This window comes from Rhododendron vialii, chromosome 1a, assembly GCF_030253575.1.
Source record: "Rhododendron vialii isolate Sample 1 chromosome 1a, ASM3025357v1".
Classification (NCBI taxonomy): Eukaryota; Viridiplantae; Streptophyta; class Magnoliopsida; order Ericales; family Ericaceae; genus Rhododendron; species Rhododendron vialii.
The window spans coordinates 17,891,058-17,911,092 of record NC_080557.1 but is presented as its reverse complement, the minus strand read 5'-3'; the positions used below and the strand labels follow the sequence as shown (position 1 = coordinate 17,911,092).

The window sequence follows — 20,035 nt, the reverse complement described above, 5'->3', positions numbered from 1 at the left end:
GGTGTGTTGCTTTTCCTCTTTAACGGACATGACATTTGTACCTTGCACATAGACTTTCTGGCAGCTGTGCACCTACAACGTCTGCAAATAACCCTTTTGCTACTTTAAAACCATCTACCTATAACTACCGCAAACTTTTCTGTGCTTATGCTACTGCAACAGCTGCCAATAGATTGCACAGTGTGTAATTTCTATATGCAAGGAAGAACTAATGCCTTAGCTGTTTTGATCAATACATGTGCTGTGCCTTCGTAGCTATTACCCGCTACTTCTTACAGTTTCAACTATGCAGCTAAAACCCAAAAAAATTATTGCCCTCAAACATAACTTCTTCCTTTCGACGGGCATGGCATTCGTGCCTTGCACGAACGAAGAACCTAGTTATGTTTGAAAATCCTACTACGATTTTTGACATGACTAATATTCTCAATGACCTCTTGAATATAGCAGTTCCAACAGTCGATCTTATTGCAATCGGAGAGAATCTAAATCCCAGGTTCAAACTAAGCCTTAACGACTTATTATTCGGCTCAATCATAACCTACAGCTTATAAAAGAACAAACTCACAGATGCCAAACCCAATCAAACCATGTCTAGAAAACACATTTGCAGTATTTAACCATATCTCGAAAGCCCTCCAACTTCTATGAGCATATGCAAATTCTCTGTCAAATTTGACACAGTTGGCACATTACTGTTTATCTAGCGATTGAGGAGACTCAGAAAATTAGTTAAATAATCATTTATTGACACACATGCCAACACAAATTTGCTAAAAGATAATTTTCTCTAGTATTTGAGCCTAGCAACAATATACGTGATGAATAACAACTGCCGAACACAAACAGCTTGCAAAGAAAGAAATGCCACGGTGCATGACAATAATTTAGAACCGCGTAAATCCAATTGAGGTAACCAAGATACAGAACAAATTATGAATGACCTACACTTCTACCGTCTCTGTTTTTAGGTAATCTCCTTCCTGAACAGAGCTAAGAATAGCATAGAAAGGAGGGCAAAGGGAGCATTGCCCAAATTCATCGAAAAGGGGTCAATTTTTCAAAAAAAAAAATACAACCAAAAGCTTAAGTGTGAAATTTCCCCTACGCAAATAACTAAGAATAATTTGGACACAAAAAAAATATAAAGCTTTAATTAATTAAATCTGTCCAATACGACTACACAGTATTCAGCCCACAACCAGTCAAACAGATCTAGGACTTCAACAAAAATAGCACTCCACCCATCTAGCTCAAGGCATAACCCAAAGATTAGCATAATGTTATACACTGACTTCAGGTGTAGTGTTAAAATTTAAGTACACTAATCAGACAAGTATTCGATGCAGCAATTGTTACATGGGACTCTTATCCCAAAGAATTAGACGATCTTTCTAACAAGGAAATTTAGTCATTGGCTTCTTTTTTTCCTTTTCCTATTTTCTTCTTTGGCCGATCAACAGAAAAGGGATACAGTCATCGGCAAGTACAAAAATGAACTTCATTGTACAAACTAAGCACGCAAGGCTTCATGTTGTATTGCGGCATATGGAGGAGGTAGCGAATTACTTAATTTCGCGAAAGTATCTACACAACCAGAGGGTGCCGCACCAACAGTTGAATCCAAAACAAAATCGGGAATCACCACAAGAGATTCCTCACAAAAGGACTTCACTGTCTGCATATTGAAGAACCATGAGAGAAAGTTAGTCCATGACTGATGGGGATCATTGGCATGCTCCATAGTTCTTAGGACAAGCCGAGGTATTGGAGGGTTTTGCCCTGACTAGCCTCCTGGGGACATGCAGTCCCTCAACTAGCACATATGGGTAACTAACAGGCATAGTCCAGGGGTGTCCCTAGGGGGACCAAGAGCAACCACTTCATGAAATTCAAACCCATGGTCTTAGTTTCTTGAGGTGCTATCACCGTTCAACTTACCACTCAGCTAACCCCTTGGAGTGGGTGTCTTAATTGCGTCCAAGATGTTTGGTAAATTATCTTGACGGTGCATGCTTATGTGATGGTTTTGATCAAAAGAGAAAAGTGGGCTACTCAAGGTACTTGAGAGAAGCATGAATTTTGAACCAGTTTTGCGAGGCATAACTGTTGATCAAACCCTTAGGTAACTTTATGAAATTGAGACAATAACAAAAGAATTTTGAATACGAAAACTGTAGCCATTGGTAATTGACATACCGTGCAATGCAGTAAAGCAGCATCAGCTTTTCGTTTCCACAAGCCATTTCCAGGTGCTGAATGGAAGAGACTAAGCAGAGGCTGCAATGCCGAGGGATGATATAAGCATAATTAACATCGGGCATGTGGGAATACATAAGATGCTCCTAGAAACTATCCCACAAGTGACACGTGCTCAGCAGATTAAAATTAACATGGGATGCATTTAATTTTTTATAGTTGGGAAATCAATGAACTGAGAAATCTTAAGAGAAACAAACCTCCCTTCACGTCAACTATTTATCCTCCCACTTACCAAGGACTAGATTTGCAGATGGACATAACTGCATAATTCCATGAGGTTAGAACAGAACGTTCTTTGTCCGAGAAAGCTTCCCAACACAGTAACTCTCGCACTGATGATACCCAGCCAATAATCCGCAAGGGCTAATCTAAACTACCATCGTAGCAGCAGTGACAATCACAGAGCACAGACCTAAGGATTTTCCACATTTTAGAGCTCACGGACAGGATACCATATCCATGGGACATGGGATATCCTTGGGATATTGCTTGGCATATGAGTTGGTGGAGAAAAAGTAACTCAGGTGTGGTATGAATTGGTGTTTGTTTTGGTTGAAACTATGGCATGAATTTCCAAAATTGTCCTCATGCAAACACAAGCTTCATACAGACCAAAGGGCAAAGTTAACTCACAAAACCAAGATGGAAGGGATATATAGTTTCCCCCCACCTCCCACCCAACGGGATCCATAATCCAACGTCCGTACGGGATGTGGATGCCCTCCTGAGATGTAATCCTATCTCACTTTGCAGGCACCAAACACCGGATTTATGGACCCCATGGGAATACATCTCCTATACCGTCTTCAAATCAAACAAGCATGGGGTTGAACTTTGGTGCATGAAGGTAAGGAGCTATGGGAATGCTGTAAAGATCTATAGGATGATCCAAGATATGACCTTTGTGAAGCCCAAAGACCAATTCTATTTTCCATAATCTCGCAGTTTAGGGAAACAATATTACCAAGCAATTGTTAAGGAGAAGCCATCTAAAGATCTCAGCTAAGGGTGTGAACAGGTCAGGTTTCCGGCCAAACCGTCACCCAACCCACAATGTTTGGTTTCCCCTTTTTTGAATCCAATTCAGACTGTACATGGCACAAAAACTGTCCGAAACTGCATAGTCGATTTATCAGTTGGGCCAGTCAGGTTTTACGGGTTTCAAAGAAAACCTATAATCAGAGCAAATATGAGATTAATGCCTAAATCCCGAAAATCGAACCCTGTAGGGGTTAGGGTTAACATACAGACTTTCGAACATGAAAGTGATGAAGTGACTGTCATCGTCGGTCTTGGTACAGTCGGTGGTGATTGCCATCGCCAGGAGAGATTCATCACAGGAGAGGGAGAAGAGAAAGAGAGGAGCATCGCAAAAAACCAATGCAGAATCAAAAAAAAGGAAGAATTGGGTGCAGAGTAAACACTGTAGGTGACAGCATTATTGCCACACATATGGCTCAGGGTGTATTTATTAAAATGTCGGGTCGGGTTCACAAGTTTTGCAGCCTTAACCGGCCCCCAACCAAAACACAGGAAAATCTTGAATTTTCAAACTGATATCGAATGCTCAATGCTTGGAAACCATCCAACGGCCTTCGGACCAGATCGCAATTTGATTCATTGGGTTCATCCAAAGCCTGCTCACCCCTACAGTATTCTCAGCATGTTAAACCAGGGAAGTGTTGTAATTATCATGCTATATTGATACAAATATATGTAGGTTGAAGGGGCTACCAACTCATGCTTCTCAATCATTTTATTGAAGGGGCAAATTATTCGGCGTCGGATGGTTATTGTGAATCGGCATTGCATGTGCTTGAGAGATGAAGAGTCGGTGGTGCATTTTTTTATTCATTGTCTTGTTGCAAAGGAGCTTTGGAATGCAGTTCTTGTTTCGTGGGGTATGTCGTGGTCAAGGGTGGTGGAGCTTATTCGAGAATCGTATGGGGCTAGAGTGGGTAGAAGAAGACGGAAGCTTTGGATAATGATCCCGTTGTGCTTGATGTGGTCAATCTGTAGAGAGGAATCGAAGATATTTTGACGGGGAGTATAGGACACTGCAAAATTAAGAGACTTGACTTCTACTTTGTTTAGTTGGGAGACGAGGGGATGCATCCATACATTAGATCAATTCTTTGACATGAAGATATTTTTGGACTTTCAAGTGTGTATAGGTCCTTTCATAATTTGGCCTTTTCTTTTTATTACTCGCTTTCTTTTGTACATGGGTGCCTAGGCCTTTTCAATATAATTCTATAACTTATCCAAGAAAAGGTTTAATAGTTCATTTTTTATGCTTGCTAAACCTTCGGTGAATTGTTTTAGGGAACACCTTGATTTCATACATGACTGAGAGCAAACCACCAACTTGCCTAAGATCCACAACATCCAAGATGCATGGCCGTAAGTTATTTGGAATGGACACATGCCGTGGGGGTTCAGTAAGCAACAATTGATGTATATCACTAATTAGTCGCCTTCAAAAGAATATAAAACACTTGCTGATTGGGAGCAAGAGGATCCTGTTATTAGAAGGTAGTTATGGCATAGTAAGAAGCCCTTGCTACTACATGAGAGTTTTGGGTTGCTAGTACAATTGAGTTTTGGTTAACAGCCAAACATCTTTCGGATTTTCTTGCCAAGTCTTTTTGACAACTGAGAAATGATTACTCAAGTATATTTATTATGTATAAGGTTCATGAGAAATTTTGGGTCCTAAGCTGTCTAGAAGTCCTTACATAACAACTACAACACCCTTATAAGCTCTACAAACCAATTGTTGCAGCGTCGTCCTTTTACTCTAGATTCGGGGCAGCAAAATCATGATTTGGAGGATTTTAAGATTGTGTCATTGCCTTCTAGTTTTGATTTTATCTTCATGGGTGAAATATTAAATTCTTGCTATTTAGAGATAGACTCTAAATACCATTTTTTGCTAGTCAAATTCATCCCTGGGACAGTCTAATGTGCCCAGCTCCTTTGCTCCCACTCCCTAGTTTTCTGCTTTAGTTTCTAGTAGTGGTGGCCGCAAGTGTTTCTGTGGTGATGGATGTGGTGGCAGAGGTGACCGTGGTTTTCTTCATTGTTCTCCTGGTGGTGTCCATACTAGATATCGCGGTGAAAGGAAATGTGATCATTCTGGAACAACTAATCACGTAGACCCTACTAATGAAGTATGGTAGACCAATTATATACATCCAGTGTTCTAAATGGCAGCCGCCTAGGCGCTTGGAGGTACCCTGCCGCCACGCCAATAGCCCTTGGCGTTTGATTTGGCGCCCAGGGAGGTTTGGCAGTGCTTGGCGGCGGTCTTGGCGGGCCTTAGCGGCGCCATCGGCGTCTTTGGAGGCCTTTGGCGGCCTAAAAATATAATATATATATATATAATAATACGAGGGAGGTGAGCAAAGCCCTGCTACTTATTGTCTTATTCAACTTGTTTGCTAGTTGCTACTACTTAATTTCATTTGGGTTTATACTTTGAAGTTTGAACTTGCATTATGGAAACATGGAATATAGTTTGATTGGATAATTGTTTGTTAAAAAAAATAAAAAATAAAAAAATCCGCCGAATTTCTTGGCGCTGCCTAGGCGACTTGGCGCTTGGAGGTGGGTTTCCGCCCTACTACCGCCAAGCGCCATTTAGAACATTGTATACATCGAGTCTCAAATAGTCTTCTACACCACCAAATAGTCTTCTACATCACCAAATAGTCTTCTACATCACCAGCCTGTTAAGTTGCCAATGTCCCAAAAGCTTAAGTTAGAAAATGGGCCCTCCTAATTTTGATTCTCATGAAGCACTCACTATTCAGCCCTTGTACAGCTCCTACTCTTTTTGGTTATGGGCCCTCCTAATTTTGATTCTCATTGAAAAGCTTAAGTTAGAAAATGGGCCCTCCTAATTTTGATTCTCATGATGCACTCACTATTCAGCTCAGTGAGATTATCCAGACACTTCGTTCAGATTCGATTTTGCCCACATTTCCCAAGAAAATGACCCAAGTCCTGTTTGTGAAGCTAGGAAGGGGTGTCACCGAAGAGGAAATAAGATAGGTTTTCCGTCTATTGCTACTTCAGCAAATTCAGATAACATTGCATTTGCAACTCTTAAGCCCCGCTTGGGTTCTAGATTATGGCACTGGCACACACGTGTTGTAATTCCTCCTTTTTATTTGACATCAATACTATTAAGCATCATATTTTTTAGCCAATGGTTCCTGTCAACCTGTACATGGGCGAGGTGCTCATCATCCTTGAACAACTTTTTTTTTTGGTACTTCAGAAATTAATCCTTGTACAACAATTATTTGCTAACAGTCACTATAAAAAGGATCTACGTTTGGCTATTGTACAGTAGTCAGCGACAATCTTGTTACCTGACGTGGTTAGAACAATATATCATTGCCCGACAATCACTAAAATGGTGAGGGTCCGCGCTCTTCATGTGGATTTTGGCATCATCATTCCTATAATCCCAAGGGGTTTTGATAATTCTAATTTCTAGCAAATATGATTTCCCATGAGCACACTAATCATATTGAGGTTGATAGTCACTATATTCGAGATTTAATGATGCAGAAGTACATCATTACTCCTTACATTCTGGGAGAATTAATTGGAGATATGGTCACAAAACCCTTACCCCGTTTTACTTTTCAGCAATTAACCATCAAGTTGGCATGTTTAATCTTTATGCTTGTTTTGTTAGCGTATTAGCCAGTGCATTCTTGTAATTATCATGGCCCATCACAAATGAATGTGGGTTGAGAACTTCGTAACAATATATGAATGCATCCTACCTTAACCACTTCCCGAACAGAGGGTCTGTCTCCATACTTCCGTACCACAGAATCCGCATATACTTGGTACTTTTCAAGGACCTACACAAGATAACATCAGCATCGATTTAGTGGTTAGTGGATATTCAGCAGATTTCTCCCACAAAGAACTGAGTCTGTTGCATAACCTGACGACGTGTAACATTGGATTGAGGTGCCCCATAAACAGCACTATCAACGTGTCCCAAAGTGTTCCAAGTGCTGCCAGAAACACATAATTGCATACAGATTGAGAGAAGAATTGCAAAGCAACAGAAGAAAATGACTTAAGAAAATCAAATAAGAGTTCCAGGAGTATACAAGAATATTGTCCCTTGAAATCCAATCTATATGGTGATATACATCAAATAAAAAAAAATTGCTCCAAGTTCAGGATGTGTTGACCAGTCTACAGTGTTAACAGAAAACACAAATTCAAGTAACATTGAGCAGTACAAGTTCTATTTCAAACCATTTTTCAAGCACTTTTCACCTGTTTGCAAATGCCAACTTATTTTACAACCCTATGAATCATCACAAATCGGCTGATTACGTGCACAGCTATGCCCTTAAGTCCTTCAAAGTCGTCATGATGAAAACAGAAATAACATTTTGTGCGTAATAAGCAGCCATAAATGGTAAAGGAGAGCCTATGCAGGGCCGCAGGCACCTAGGCCTTGTTAGGCCTCAAGTTGGGCAGCTTAAAGCAGGTAGGGAGAGGTATGGCCCAAGAATGTCTCTAGAGTCCAACGTTTTGTAGTAAGATAGGCAAAAACTGACTACATGATCTCACAAAAGAGTACTCATAATAGGGTTATAGCATCCCTAGCACCTGAGCCTTACACCTCAAATAGAAACTTGCGATATCATCCCCCCGACCCATTTAGAACATCACATGCAAGGTACATGACCACAAAAATAAGAAAAGAAACGTAGTAATAGTTTATAAACTATTGTAAGCAGGACAGAAAAAGGCAAAGAAGATAAATAGCAAAAGAAATCTAAACTCCATGTTAACTAGTGGTTCGACCAAGAAAGTGGACCCGCTTTGCCTTCAAAAGTGCTTTGTATGCTCCTACATCAACTCCTCAGGTTGGAAAAAACTTGACCAGGGGCAAGGAAACTTCAATGCCCTCAAGGAAACTTCAATGCCCTCAGCATACACCTGAGGATCAATTCTTTTGAGCTCTTTCTTCTGAAATCCATGTACTTTCACTAGTTGGTTTGCGTAGCCACTTCAGTAAGAATTGTCTGTACTAGTTGCCTCTCCTGGATGACCCCTTCTTTAATGTCCAAACCATCTTCAACGCATTGTTTAGCCTTTGGAAGCTGTTCAACCTGATCCTTGGCAGAAATTGTTTCTCCAGTGAATCCATCGAGCAAGTACAAATCAGAGACGTTGAAGATAGGGCTGATCTGCAAGTATGGTGGTAGCTCCAACATATAGGCATTTCAGCTAATTTTCCTCAGCCCTTTGCATGGCCCAAACTTTTTTGACTTCAGCTTATGATAGGTCACCTTGGGAAATTTGTCTCACCTCAAACGCACTAACACCATGTCACCTTCTTCAAATCCCTTAGCTCACTGATCTTGGTTGGCTGTTGCTGAATAGGATTATTTAGTAGCCCTGATTGTTGGTTGTTGCCTTAACTCTCATGAACTTTAATATATGATCCGCAACAGCTTCTCCATTTACTCACCCTTCTTGTGGTAGCCGAACTAGAGCAAAAATATGCTGAGGTTTGTGTCAAAGAGGTGGCTTAGAAGGGTGCTTTCTTCGTGGTCCCATCCACTGAGTTATAAGCAAATTCTGCTTGCGGTATCATAGAATCCCATGACTTCACATAACTTCCAACAAGGCATCTCAACAAGTTGCCCAAAATTTAGTTGACTACCTTTGTTTGGCCATCTATTCGTGGATGGCGAGTACTAGATACTTTAGTTCAGGCCCAAGTTCTCCAGAAAGTCCTTCAAAAATGCCCCACAAATTTGATATCTCTATCAGAGTCAGAGATAAAGTTGGAATTCCATGTCACCTCTTGCTTACTGAGTAAATCAGTAACACGTGTGGCATCAGCCGTCCACAAACAAGGAATAAAATGAGTCAGTGTAGAGAATCAATCCACCACTGTAAAAATGGAGTCGTGTACCCTTACTATGTTGGGAAGTTTACAAGCCAGTGTTTTGTGAACTCCATTTGCCAAATTGAAAAATTCGACACTTTCTCACTAACTTCTCCACATCCTTTTACATATTCGCCCAATAATGGTGATCAACAACCATATCCACTGTTTTATCCCTTCCAAAATTGCCCCATAAGCCACTGCCACACTGTTTTCTGATAATCTGCTCCCATAATGATCCCTCCGAAATATTCACATAAATTCCCTTAAAGAAATACCCATCATTCATCATGTATAGCAGCTTCTTCACTCCTACTGATCCTTATAGCTCAGCAAAGATAGAAATGAAATTGCCAATAGGCCTATGATAGATCTCTCAATGAAGAACCTCTATGACTTGGCGTAAATGGACTAAATGCTCCTCTGGTCCAACTATATATCAAAATGTTATCAAAATAAAAAACAAAATATAATCCCAATAAATGTTTGTGTACTCCTTAGAAAACCGCTAAAATGTGCTTGGCGAATCAGAAAGTATGAATGGCATCACTAACAACTTGTAGAGTCCATCTGGCATCTTGAATGAAGTCTTCCACTCACCACCACTTTGGACCCAGATTTGGAGATTCTCACTTCTCATGTCTATTTTGGAGAACAACTTGGATCCAAAGAGCATGTCAACCATATCCTCCAAATGACTCACGCTCTCCTACAACCAAACCATTGGCAAACAGTTCTTCCACTTATTTTTGCATTTCAGCACGATGTGCAGGTGGAATTCTATTGGTGGCATTCTGTACCCTGGAAAATTTGGTAAAGCTGCGCCTCTCAGTGGACCAGCATGTCGGATGCTTCGCATTCTATACCCTGGCAAATTTCAAGAAACAAGATTCTGGGGTTTATGGCCCAAGAATGTCTCTAGAGTCTGAAGTTCTGTAGTACGACTATACGATGCGAAAAAACTTCCTAGATAAGGTCATAAAAGAATGTTCACACTGGGTTACAGCAGCCTGAGCATCTACGCCCCACACCTCAAATAAAAAGTTCTAAGCTCCGCATTAAAGCTATTTAAAGTATCACATGCTAGACACACGACTACAAAAATAAGACCTGAAACATAATAAATGTTTATAAGCTATCGTAAGCAGTAGAGAAAAGGCAACTAAGATGAATAGCAAAAGAAATTAAGAAATCTAAGATCCATGTAAGCTAATGGCTCAAACAAGCTGTCTGATGGGCTCGCTTGGCCCTCCATCACGTTCAAAACCAGCCGATTGCCAATCGAAGTCTCGGGTGTTAACGTTGGTTGACAGAAGTCTGGTACTTCTTCTCTCCTCCTTATTCTTCTTTAACTGCCCAAGTGACCTACGATGTTATACTTGCTCCTATTTTATGAGTGCTAATTTTATTTTATTTTTTTGGCCTATATCTAACTTTGATTATTTATCTATGTCTTCATATATTGTTGGACTTGCAATATAGAAAGATTCTTGGACCATGGCTGGGTAGGTATTAATTCTGTCGTGTTTGGACAGTCGTAAGGCTAAGCAAGTGGAGCCTCCCTAAATGATGTGGTGCATACAGCCAGGGCTCAAAAGCATTTTAAGGCGTGAGCTCTCTGTTCATAAGCAAGCATTGGATGTTGAGGTACTTGTTGCTGTTCTCTTGAAGAATTTTTCTGGCCCGGTGAATTCATATGTTAAAATTTTGAAGAGAAGAGCTGTCCCTTTGTGCCTTTTTCTTCACTTTCTGAGGATCATAGTATAAGAGGGGGGAAATTTTAATAAATACATCTAGGCTGGTTTTCAATTATCACCACCTAGAAAGCTGTAAAGGAAATTTATCTAAATTCTTCAAGTCTAACATACTTTTGAAAATTACTTGTATTCGATTTGTATGGCAGAACTAAATAGCTGCATAACTACCCTCTAACTGTCCTAACACAGCAATAGTTTAATGAAGAAAAACAGATACAATTGATCGCGCATTGTACATACTTGTTGTAGGCTGCACGTCCAACCATAACCCCGTGTGCGCCTGCCTTTAGGGCAGCGTTCACCTATGAGTTAAAGTTTCACAAATGAGCAGCTGTAAGCCTTCAACTGGAAATGCAAGTTTTCAGTCGAAAACAAAATAGGTGGCATACAATTCCATGTCGTGGCAGAAAACAAAAATAATACAACAGTAGCATAGTAACCACTATTCTTGACTGTAAACAAAAAATAACGAAAGAGAAGTTAACATAACTTTAGCAAATACTTAAAGAATCCAGGAAAAATGCAAGGGATCGATATTCAGGAAAGGTTTTGGGTCTACAAAGAGGATTTGGTAAACAGCTAACCGGCTACCTATCTTCAGTAGGTACTATGGGTGAGAGCAATGGCTGGCTCGAAGTCTCAAGGAAAATGATGATATTGTCTCCATTTCTATTCACTTGGGCTGTGGATGCCACCAGCCTTTCACTAACGTATAGATAACTTTCAAGGACAAAAGATGGGAAAAATAGGATTGATGGTCCCCCATTTCCAGTTTTGCCAATGCTACTATGGTTTCATCATTTTCTGAGAAAAGTAGAGTTCAAAATCTGTGTGATATTCTTACGCTGCCTGCTGAAGTATTACCACCAGATTAAGAGAAGAAACAACAAGAAGATAAAGGGTGGACAAGGCAACTAAAAGAATTTTGATGTTAACCACAGGCAGTTTGCAGAAATACCTTAAATGCTTTTCCAGAACATGCATCTCCCTGTGCATGTGTGTGTGTATGTGAGAGTTTTGGGGGTTGTGCGGGCGCTTATCTTTCTTCTACGTCATCTTCTTCTTTCAGTTTAATCTGTCAAGTTTTTGCTTCGTTTCTGTTTTCTTTTATCGGGACATTGGATCCACATGCCCATGCAGTTGAGATCCTTCTTCTAGCAAAGCTACAAACAAATACTTTGCATACGTCTTGTAGTTTGGAATGATAGTTTCTTTGCTTCTTAATTTCTAGTCTTACGGTTGACCTACGTTTCTTTGAGTTGCGGTGTTGCTCTATTATGTTTTACCGTATGCAGTTCAATTCCAATCAGAAGGTATTGCTATCCAATATTTCCCTTTATGCCCACCTTTAAAGCACTCGTGATGTAAAGATATGCTGGAAAACAAAAAAGTTGCATGCTTTGACTTTCAAAGTTGAAATTCATTTCGGGACATCCCAGGAAAGGTGGACAAACAAAATGGGACAAAGAGAGTATGATTTTTCATTCCTTACCAAACTAATCAAGATCATTGCCACAAAGGGCCACAGACAAACTAACCTCCTGATGTAAGATACTTTAAATTTTACAAAATTTAAGCACCACATGATTTCGAATACTGAATTTGCATTAAGACAGATAAGGTCAGGAAAGCATCAATATCTACATAACATAAGTAGCAATATGAAAACCTGTGCACCAGGTATGATCTCTTTGAGATCTATGTTTATCAAAATTGGTGTTTATTGGGCATAAGTACATGACTACCCGGTATCCTATTTCAAGGTTGCTGGACCAAAACAACAGTTACCTCATTGATACCATTTATGCCTCCATTAATAGTAAACCTCAAGTCCGGAAAGTCACGCAAGAGGGCATAATAGTACTCATATCTGCAATAAACAAACTTCATAACAGCATTGAAAAAGTAGACTGTTCAGATCTGAAAACCTTGTTCTTAATTAGTTTTGATCAATTCTTCCGCTGTGAAACAATGAGCTAATAACCTTGAAGCCAACAATACAACCAAAGAACCAAGGAACTACATACTTCAGGGGAGGGATTCTTCGGTTATCGGCTGGGCTAATGCCATTGAGCAATGCCTTTCGTGAATGTATAATGAAATGCCTAGTTGGAGATTGCGAAGAAACCTTATATATAAAATCACCTGCAAAAAAGAAAGAGAAAAGAGAAATTTTTTTGAGATGTGTCTATTTTTGCATATCAGATTGCCATAGATATCGACATCTAATGAAACCACAAATCTGACCCTTACCGAATAAATAGCAAGGAAATTAAAGGAAGACTGCCTAAGTCCACCCTATGCAGGTTTTTGGATTAACTAGCATAGCTGCGCAAGGACATTCAAACTATCTATTGATACTGTTTCTGGCATGATGTTATTGGTTGCTTTACAGGTGTCTAGGAACCCTAAATCTTAGGACATGAAGGCAAAGAAAATTATCACCATTTGACGATTTTATGGGAATTTTCATTAATTCATAAGAAGCTTTCCTTACAGATTTATTGCATGATGTAGTAAACCAAACCAAACCAAGCCTTAAGTCTTAATCAATTTGGGGTCGGCTACATGAAACCGTTTTCTTCAACCGCATGTAGTCGATAAAGGGTTTTGATATCAATGTGTCAAGTACTTTTTGTATCTCTAACACCGGAGTAATCAATATATAACCAAAGAGGTAGCATACATTCAAAGGAAAGCAGAAATACTGAAACCAGATGGATATATTTATAGCTTGTGGCCTGCTTAGTCTCTTGTGACTTGTGAGGGATGATAGCCAGCAGGAGAAAATATAAAAGAAAAATAAGGCATATAATGAACAGCACTACGAAAATGCATGCCACTACAACGTGTACACCAAACAAACAAGAAGGAAACAAAACCAAAGGTAACTTCTTACATGTGAAAGAAGTATAATAGATACTTTGCATTGTCCCGGTACGACATGAAAATTAACGAAATCTGACACTTAGACACAGCACCCCAAGTGCCTGTACCCTAATCCATGCAACATAGAGTTGAGGCTTGAGCCAAACATATTGCAAAGACAGTCACCATGATTTGCCAATAGTAACTTTTTTCTTTATCGATACTACCTGAATTTTGACACGTGTCGTACGCGAGAATATCAATGTACATAGACATTTGTCTTTGTGACTAATGACACTAACAAAATGGAAAAGATATAGTTACAGTCAATATATAGAACACAACTAGATATCTAAAACAAACACTAAAGTTATAAAGGGTTACTCCCGTCCATTGTAAACAATTAAATACAGCAGAATAAGATCTCCCGTCATCATTTTTTCCTATTCAAATACTCCAGAAATTTGCAAACGGAGACAATTTCCCAGAAGCATCCCTTATGGAAAGAGACCAGTAAAACCAAAACCAAAAACCAAATCCGTCAAAATACAGTGAATCCTTCTTTCTCTGCTTCTTCGAGAAGGGAAGCAAATGTTCCGGAAGCTAGGGGCAAATGCTTGATCAGCCACATGGAAACAAAGAAGGAGAAGGCCAATGCAGGTACTGAGGCCAGCAACACCAACACAAGAAGCAAAATGTGGAGCCACTAATCAAAAGGAAAGAAAGAATGCATAAGAAAATGTGTCCTAAAATCGTCCTACTACCCTTTCTGACCAACCAAATATCACCCCCAACTTAGTTAGGCTCACCAAACGCAAATATCTAAACAAACAAGAAATTCTGAACGTGCCGTTGCCCTGTTGCGTGCATGACAGAGAGGGGATCATTTGAATAGTATTGCAAACCATATGAAGTGAGTTTACAAGAAAGTTGATCCTCAAATGACAAATTAAATACTCATTTCTAACACCATCAAGCATAACAACATGACATGGCTAATCCAACCATTGTAGTCAAATTTATCCTGAATAGTGAAAACAGCTTCCTTATCTTACACTCCAAAGTAATAACATCACTCCAGTCCCTTAAGCAGACTCGATTCCCAGTGCAGAACAATAAGAAGGCACATTCCAAAGATAGAACTCTCCATTTATTCTTTGGTCTTTTTTCCCTTCCTACTATGTTTTCTACTGTTGGACAATGCAGATTCTAAGAGAATCTGAGTATCTGACGACCAGTTTACAAAGGATCGCAACTTTTTGTAATCCATGTAATACATCCAAACTATTGCTTGCTGCCTTGCTTCAACTTCATTTAAAAGGTATCGGTAAAGCACCATTCTCAACTTATCTATATAATGTACATTATGTATTCGCCCACTTAACAGACCGGAGAGGAAGAGGATACACACTAGCAGAAAAGGAAGTACATGCGTAAGCAATGAACCACAGGTACAGATCCAGGATGTGGGTACGGTACAGTCCATGTAGGGGATACGGAAAAAAACCAAAAAAAAGTAGGGTACAGGTAGGGCAAGGGTACGGCGAACTATTTTTATATCTTTTTTTTAATAATAATTGTAGGATGATTACGTGAATAATAAAACGGAGGTGCACCATAGAGGGCCTAACTCTTCAAAAGCAGCAGTATAGTTTAAGACAAATCCACGCAAGTCCCTAGATTCATTTCGGAAGCAGCAGCGTGCAGATTGCAGAATTCAGAATGATTTCAAATGAAAAATCTCGAGAAGATTCAGATAAACTTAGCTTTTCTTAGTTTTCTTTGGTAAACTAGACAGATTCAGGAAACGTTAGGTTTTTTGTTTTTTTAACAATCAGGGTTTCGATGTTTTTGCATTTTGTGGTTGTTCCACTTCTCTGTTGGCATCCCTGAAGATTTTTCTATTTCGACATGAAATTTATTTCACGTTTCCATATCATTTCAATGGTACACCATTTCAAATGGTGTATACTCTCCTATTTCACAAAATATAAAATGATCAAGCTTTGCTGAATGCCATGTCAGTCTCATTGTTTATGTTTTACCATCATAGCTGTGTTATTCAGAGGAAAAATATTACATTGGAGAATATGACGTCATACCAAACTTCCAAAAACATAAAGAAATGTTTCACATGCATAAATTTTAAATGTAAGTTACGAAAGAAGAGCTCTCATCTGCTGAGATACACCAGGAAGCACATAATATCGTTCGGAGGAGAAAGTCTGTTCCATACAGATTTTCTCAAGGTATAATTTTAATTCTCCGAAATAGTACTCCAAAATCTAATACCGAAACAGCTTTAACTGAATATTTAGATAAATCCACTAAATTAAATGCTTACAGAGCTCATTATATGAATCATGGTTGTCAACACCAATGCGGCACTTAACGCTGACTGGAACATCTGAGTTGGCAGCAATCACTGACATAGCCTCAGCAACAAACTTTTCTTACAAAAAGTAAAAATGTAAGTCAGAGCAAATTGACAAATAAACTCTGCCAAGAATGGTTGCACAAATAAGATGTAATCAGCGCAATTATCCAAACCTTCGGATCAAGCATTAGACGCACACCAAAACATCCATGTCCAGCTACCTTCGGGCTAGGACATCCACAGCTGGAAGAAGAACAAGATCTCAGTTTATTGATGGAATTGAAGAATTCAAAGAGATTAGCAAAAGTAATAGAACAAACTTAAAATTAATCTCATCATAGCCGTAAGCATTTGCTAGTTCAGTTGCTTTTGCTAGATTTTCCAAATTATTTCCCCCAATTTGAAGCACGACAGGATGTTCTTCCGGAGAATACGCTAAAAACCTGTCCTGATCAATCCCACACAAACCACACAATCAGAGGTATTTGGAAAATCAGATCTAAAAAAGTTGAGCAATCACAAATATAAGGCTAAGAAACAAATATCATCACAGACATAATTGTTTATAAGGTTTAAACAATTACATATATATTATATACAGCCAGCTATTGAACCACTCAAATCAGACATAAAACCAAAGAATCCCTAGTTATCTACCGATGCAAATAAGAGTGTGACGTTAATAAGCTACAGAGTATTTAAAGATCACACCACTGAACCACTCAAAGAACTCAAAATACCAACCCAAAAAAATTAACATATAAACAAACAAAAGGATTGCAAGAATTTCAATGCAATTGAGCTAATATGATCTGCCATACAAAAGCAGTATCTCATTAATCTAGTGAACTTTGTGCAGAGAAAAAAACTAAAATCATGTCACCTTCCCCACCTGTTTATCAATGTTGATCAACAAAACAAACACCAATAATGATTGGCCAAAAAATGCCACCTTATGTTCGTCCATAAACAAATTGGAGAGAACCAATTCAACAAAAAGCCAATTAAGGAAGAAGGCTTGCCCTTTGACCAATCTAAACCATTTCATTCACAAATAAAACACCAAAGAAACTAATATTAAAATGGACAGTCAAAAGAAACAGCAGCCCACTCAAAGCCAATGCATAGTATGAAATATGAACCCATTTTGTTCACAGCCCCAATTACCTAGCTTCATTCTCCACACCACTAAAAACCAATTTTTTGGTCTTACAATATGTCTTCATTGCAGCAGCGCAAGTTACAATCCAAGACAAGTCCCTTTTAAGTATTAGAAAACTAGAATATTATTTCAATTGACTCACATATTTCCAGGGTTGGCTTATTTTATACTCTAAAGTCTAATTGGCTTATTATACTCTAAAGTCTAATCATTCTCCGCCACTCCCTTCCACCTTTTAATCCCAGATTAAACTTGGATGCCATGGGAAATGAGTATTGCTCATGTAGTCTCATCTGCTAAACTGAGTGTTTTACATAGAGGAAGGTCATTCAAAGTTTATTTCTCAGGTAGTCAGGGTATTATTAAGAGTCCCCTTTTTCAACTCCACAATGAATTGTCAACAATCTTTCCACTTGGTCTCAACAAAAGCATATAGTCAATTTTGCAAAGCTTACCAAATTATCCTTCTGATAAACAATTGTTTCTGCAGCAAGCATTTCGGTATACAGCCATGCATGTTTCGTAATGAGTCGGGCAAGAGTCCTATAATGAGTATCTGTCCATTCCATCATCGGTGCAACACTAAAGATCAGAAAGACAGCACAAATCAGGTCATAAGATTTAGTAAACTACTTATGGAATGCAAGCTCAAGTGAAAATCAAAAAATTACTTGCCTGAACAGAGGGGGAAGATACCGCGTGCCAACCATCCTAGGTTTTCTATCTAGTTGATGCTTCTGATTGTATATTGATAGTTTTCTTCCTTTTGTGGAGCTGCTGCAAATTTTAAATAATGGAAATCTGCGATGATGTTTCAGGGAAAACGAATGAATAGGAGTCAAAGAAGCAAACAAAGTATGCCCGGTAGACTTCATCATCCCCTAACTAGCCTGCTCTTTTATGTACCTATCCATTAAATGAAACTACATCACAAATGAGAAATTGAAACCTCAGATACAGAGATAAAACGTATCGCATGCATGGTTTATCAACTTCGTGTCTTGTGCACTGTATAAATTATGAAGGATATTTGATCGTTACCTGACCACAAGCACCACCATGTGTGATGACGGACAAGAAAAAGAAGAAGGGGAGAGGGGCACACACAAGGGTCAAAACCCTAATTCTCAAATTCCCATTAATCAAAGTCTCGATTACATCGTTGAACACCTTATTTATAGACTCATAACCCTAACGGAAAAGAAAAGGAAACATTAAAAATAACCTAATTAAATATAAAAAATGCCTCCTATTGCTAATAAGTAAAATGACAAAATTACCAAAGACACTTATTGGACCAAAATGACTAAATTCTACGCATTAGGCCCATGGGATTTACTTGAGGCTTCCAAAGCAGACGACTACAGTCCAACCAATCAACGGCTACCCCATCAAGTAGTGAAGCATCAATGCAATGAAAAGCAATCCAAAGCTGTAGCCAGAACTTCTCTTGAGTACGTAGATATGCTTCATTCTAATTAAGTATACAAAAACTAGCAGCCAGCATCCATGACACACAGAATTGGAACACAATTTTACCACTTCAAACGTTTATGTTACCAGATAAAAAAAAAATGATTCTGCCTCCTGCTTCTTTCAAAAGAAATCACCAAACTAGAATCTATGCGATTTTTCAGACTACTAAACGAAGTCCAATCGGACTACCAAGTAGTATCACATCACTTGGGTATGAAAGTGATATGCTTAAGCGCGAGAGGCCAACCTCACACCAATAGCAAGCTTTTTGGATTGAGCTCTATTGACCATGCTGGGGAAAACAACACATGTTTTAGAAGACTGCGCCCACTCGCTCAGGACACATTCACCCAATACAAAACCTGAAGTTTGAGTCTCCCTAACTTGCCAATAAAAAACACAGATGGGTCTCATAATCCAGTGCTTCAGCTGTAAGCCTGTAATGAATCCATAACTGGATCTGTCTGTTTCATCTGAGTGTCCTTTAACAAAATTAAAATCCAAAAACACTAAGAAAGGGGGAAAAATCAGAGTCCAATTATTAACATAGGACACAGATAAATGTGGATACACACATCATATGCTATAAATTTAGAGTAAAATGACAGTAAGCAAGAGTTTGAAAGAATTAAACCAAGTCAGATGAGATATAGCTAATACAGACAAAGATTATAATTGTAGCTTGAATAAAAATAAATGTGTTCGAAAATTGCTGTATATGTAGATAGCACAAGAAAATAGAAAGAGGGTTAGGGTTTTACATGGACAAGACAGTGTTCTTCGCCGCGAGGTAAGGCCACCGCGAATTCCTGGCTTCTCTCACTATCTATCAGTATAAGGTTGAGGATCCGGATCCGGATCCGAGAGACTTTTGTTTCGGGCCAATTTCTCCGACCTCCTCTGAGGTTTTTAACAAAATACAGATACAGATACAGATACCTCTCCTGGGTTTTTGAAATTCCACAACGCTCCCTGATTTCCGCTGACGATAGAGACAGTCCCCCTCCCCACCAAAATCTGGGTTAACCGTGTAACGGTGTTAACATTGCGTTAAGGGGTCGTTCCAGTTTTAGTTAAGGGGTCGTTCCAGTTTTAGAAAAAGTGGGTTTTTTTTGGTCCAAAAAGAAGGGTGATTCCAGATCTCGAGCCTTCCTTTTTTTTTGAAAAATGTTCGGCCAAAACGACTTCGT

The 20,035-nt window shown here is 39.1% G+C and overlaps 1 protein-coding gene across 5 annotated transcripts; it reads right to left on the bottom strand.

Moving 5' to 3' along the window:
• Positions 1 to 1,126: 1,126 nt before the first annotated feature.
• On the bottom strand, positions 1,127 to 19,727 carry LOC131317812 (uncharacterized). 5 transcript variants are annotated; one of them, XM_058347477.1, is made up of 13 exons: positions 19,607 to 19,727; positions 18,045 to 18,275; positions 17,825 to 17,951; positions 16,528 to 16,655; positions 16,381 to 16,450; positions 16,175 to 16,277; positions 12,990 to 13,107; positions 12,751 to 12,832; positions 11,203 to 11,264; positions 7,232 to 7,304; positions 7,065 to 7,145; positions 2,200 to 2,280; positions 1,127 to 1,678 (listed from the first exon to the last, which is right to left on the bottom strand). In XM_058347477.1, the coding sequence occupies exons 2-13, from the start codon at positions 18,245 to 18,247 to the stop codon at positions 1,514 to 1,516; spliced, it is 1,293 nt and encodes a 430-aa protein (XP_058203460.1). In that variant the 5' UTR covers positions 18,248 to 18,275; positions 19,607 to 19,727; the 3' UTR covers positions 1,127 to 1,513. The 5 variants fall into 5 exon arrangements, with proteins under 5 accessions (XP_058203460.1, XP_058203467.1, XP_058203477.1 ...); XM_058347484.1 differs by having other exon boundaries at positions 18,045 to 18,170; positions 19,607 to 19,702; XM_058347494.1 differs by having other exon boundaries at positions 18,045 to 18,146; positions 19,607 to 19,702.
• Positions 19,728 to 20,035: the final 308 nt, after the last annotated feature.

Excerpts from the sequence above, each read along its gene's own strand:
- LOC131317812 (XM_058347470.1), bottom strand. The coding sequence starts at position 19,259 with ATGAGACCCATCTGTGTTTTTTATTGGCAAGTTAGGGAGACTCAAACT. Across the intron at positions 17,952-18,044 it reads TATCTTCCCCCTCTGTTCAG|TGTTGCACCGATGATGGAAT; the intron begins GCAAGTAATTTT and ends TCTGATCTTTAG. Across the intron at positions 16,451-16,527 it reads TATGATGAGATTAATTTTAA|CTGTGGATGTCCTAGCCCGA; the intron begins GTTTGTTCTATT and ends TTCTTCTTCCAG.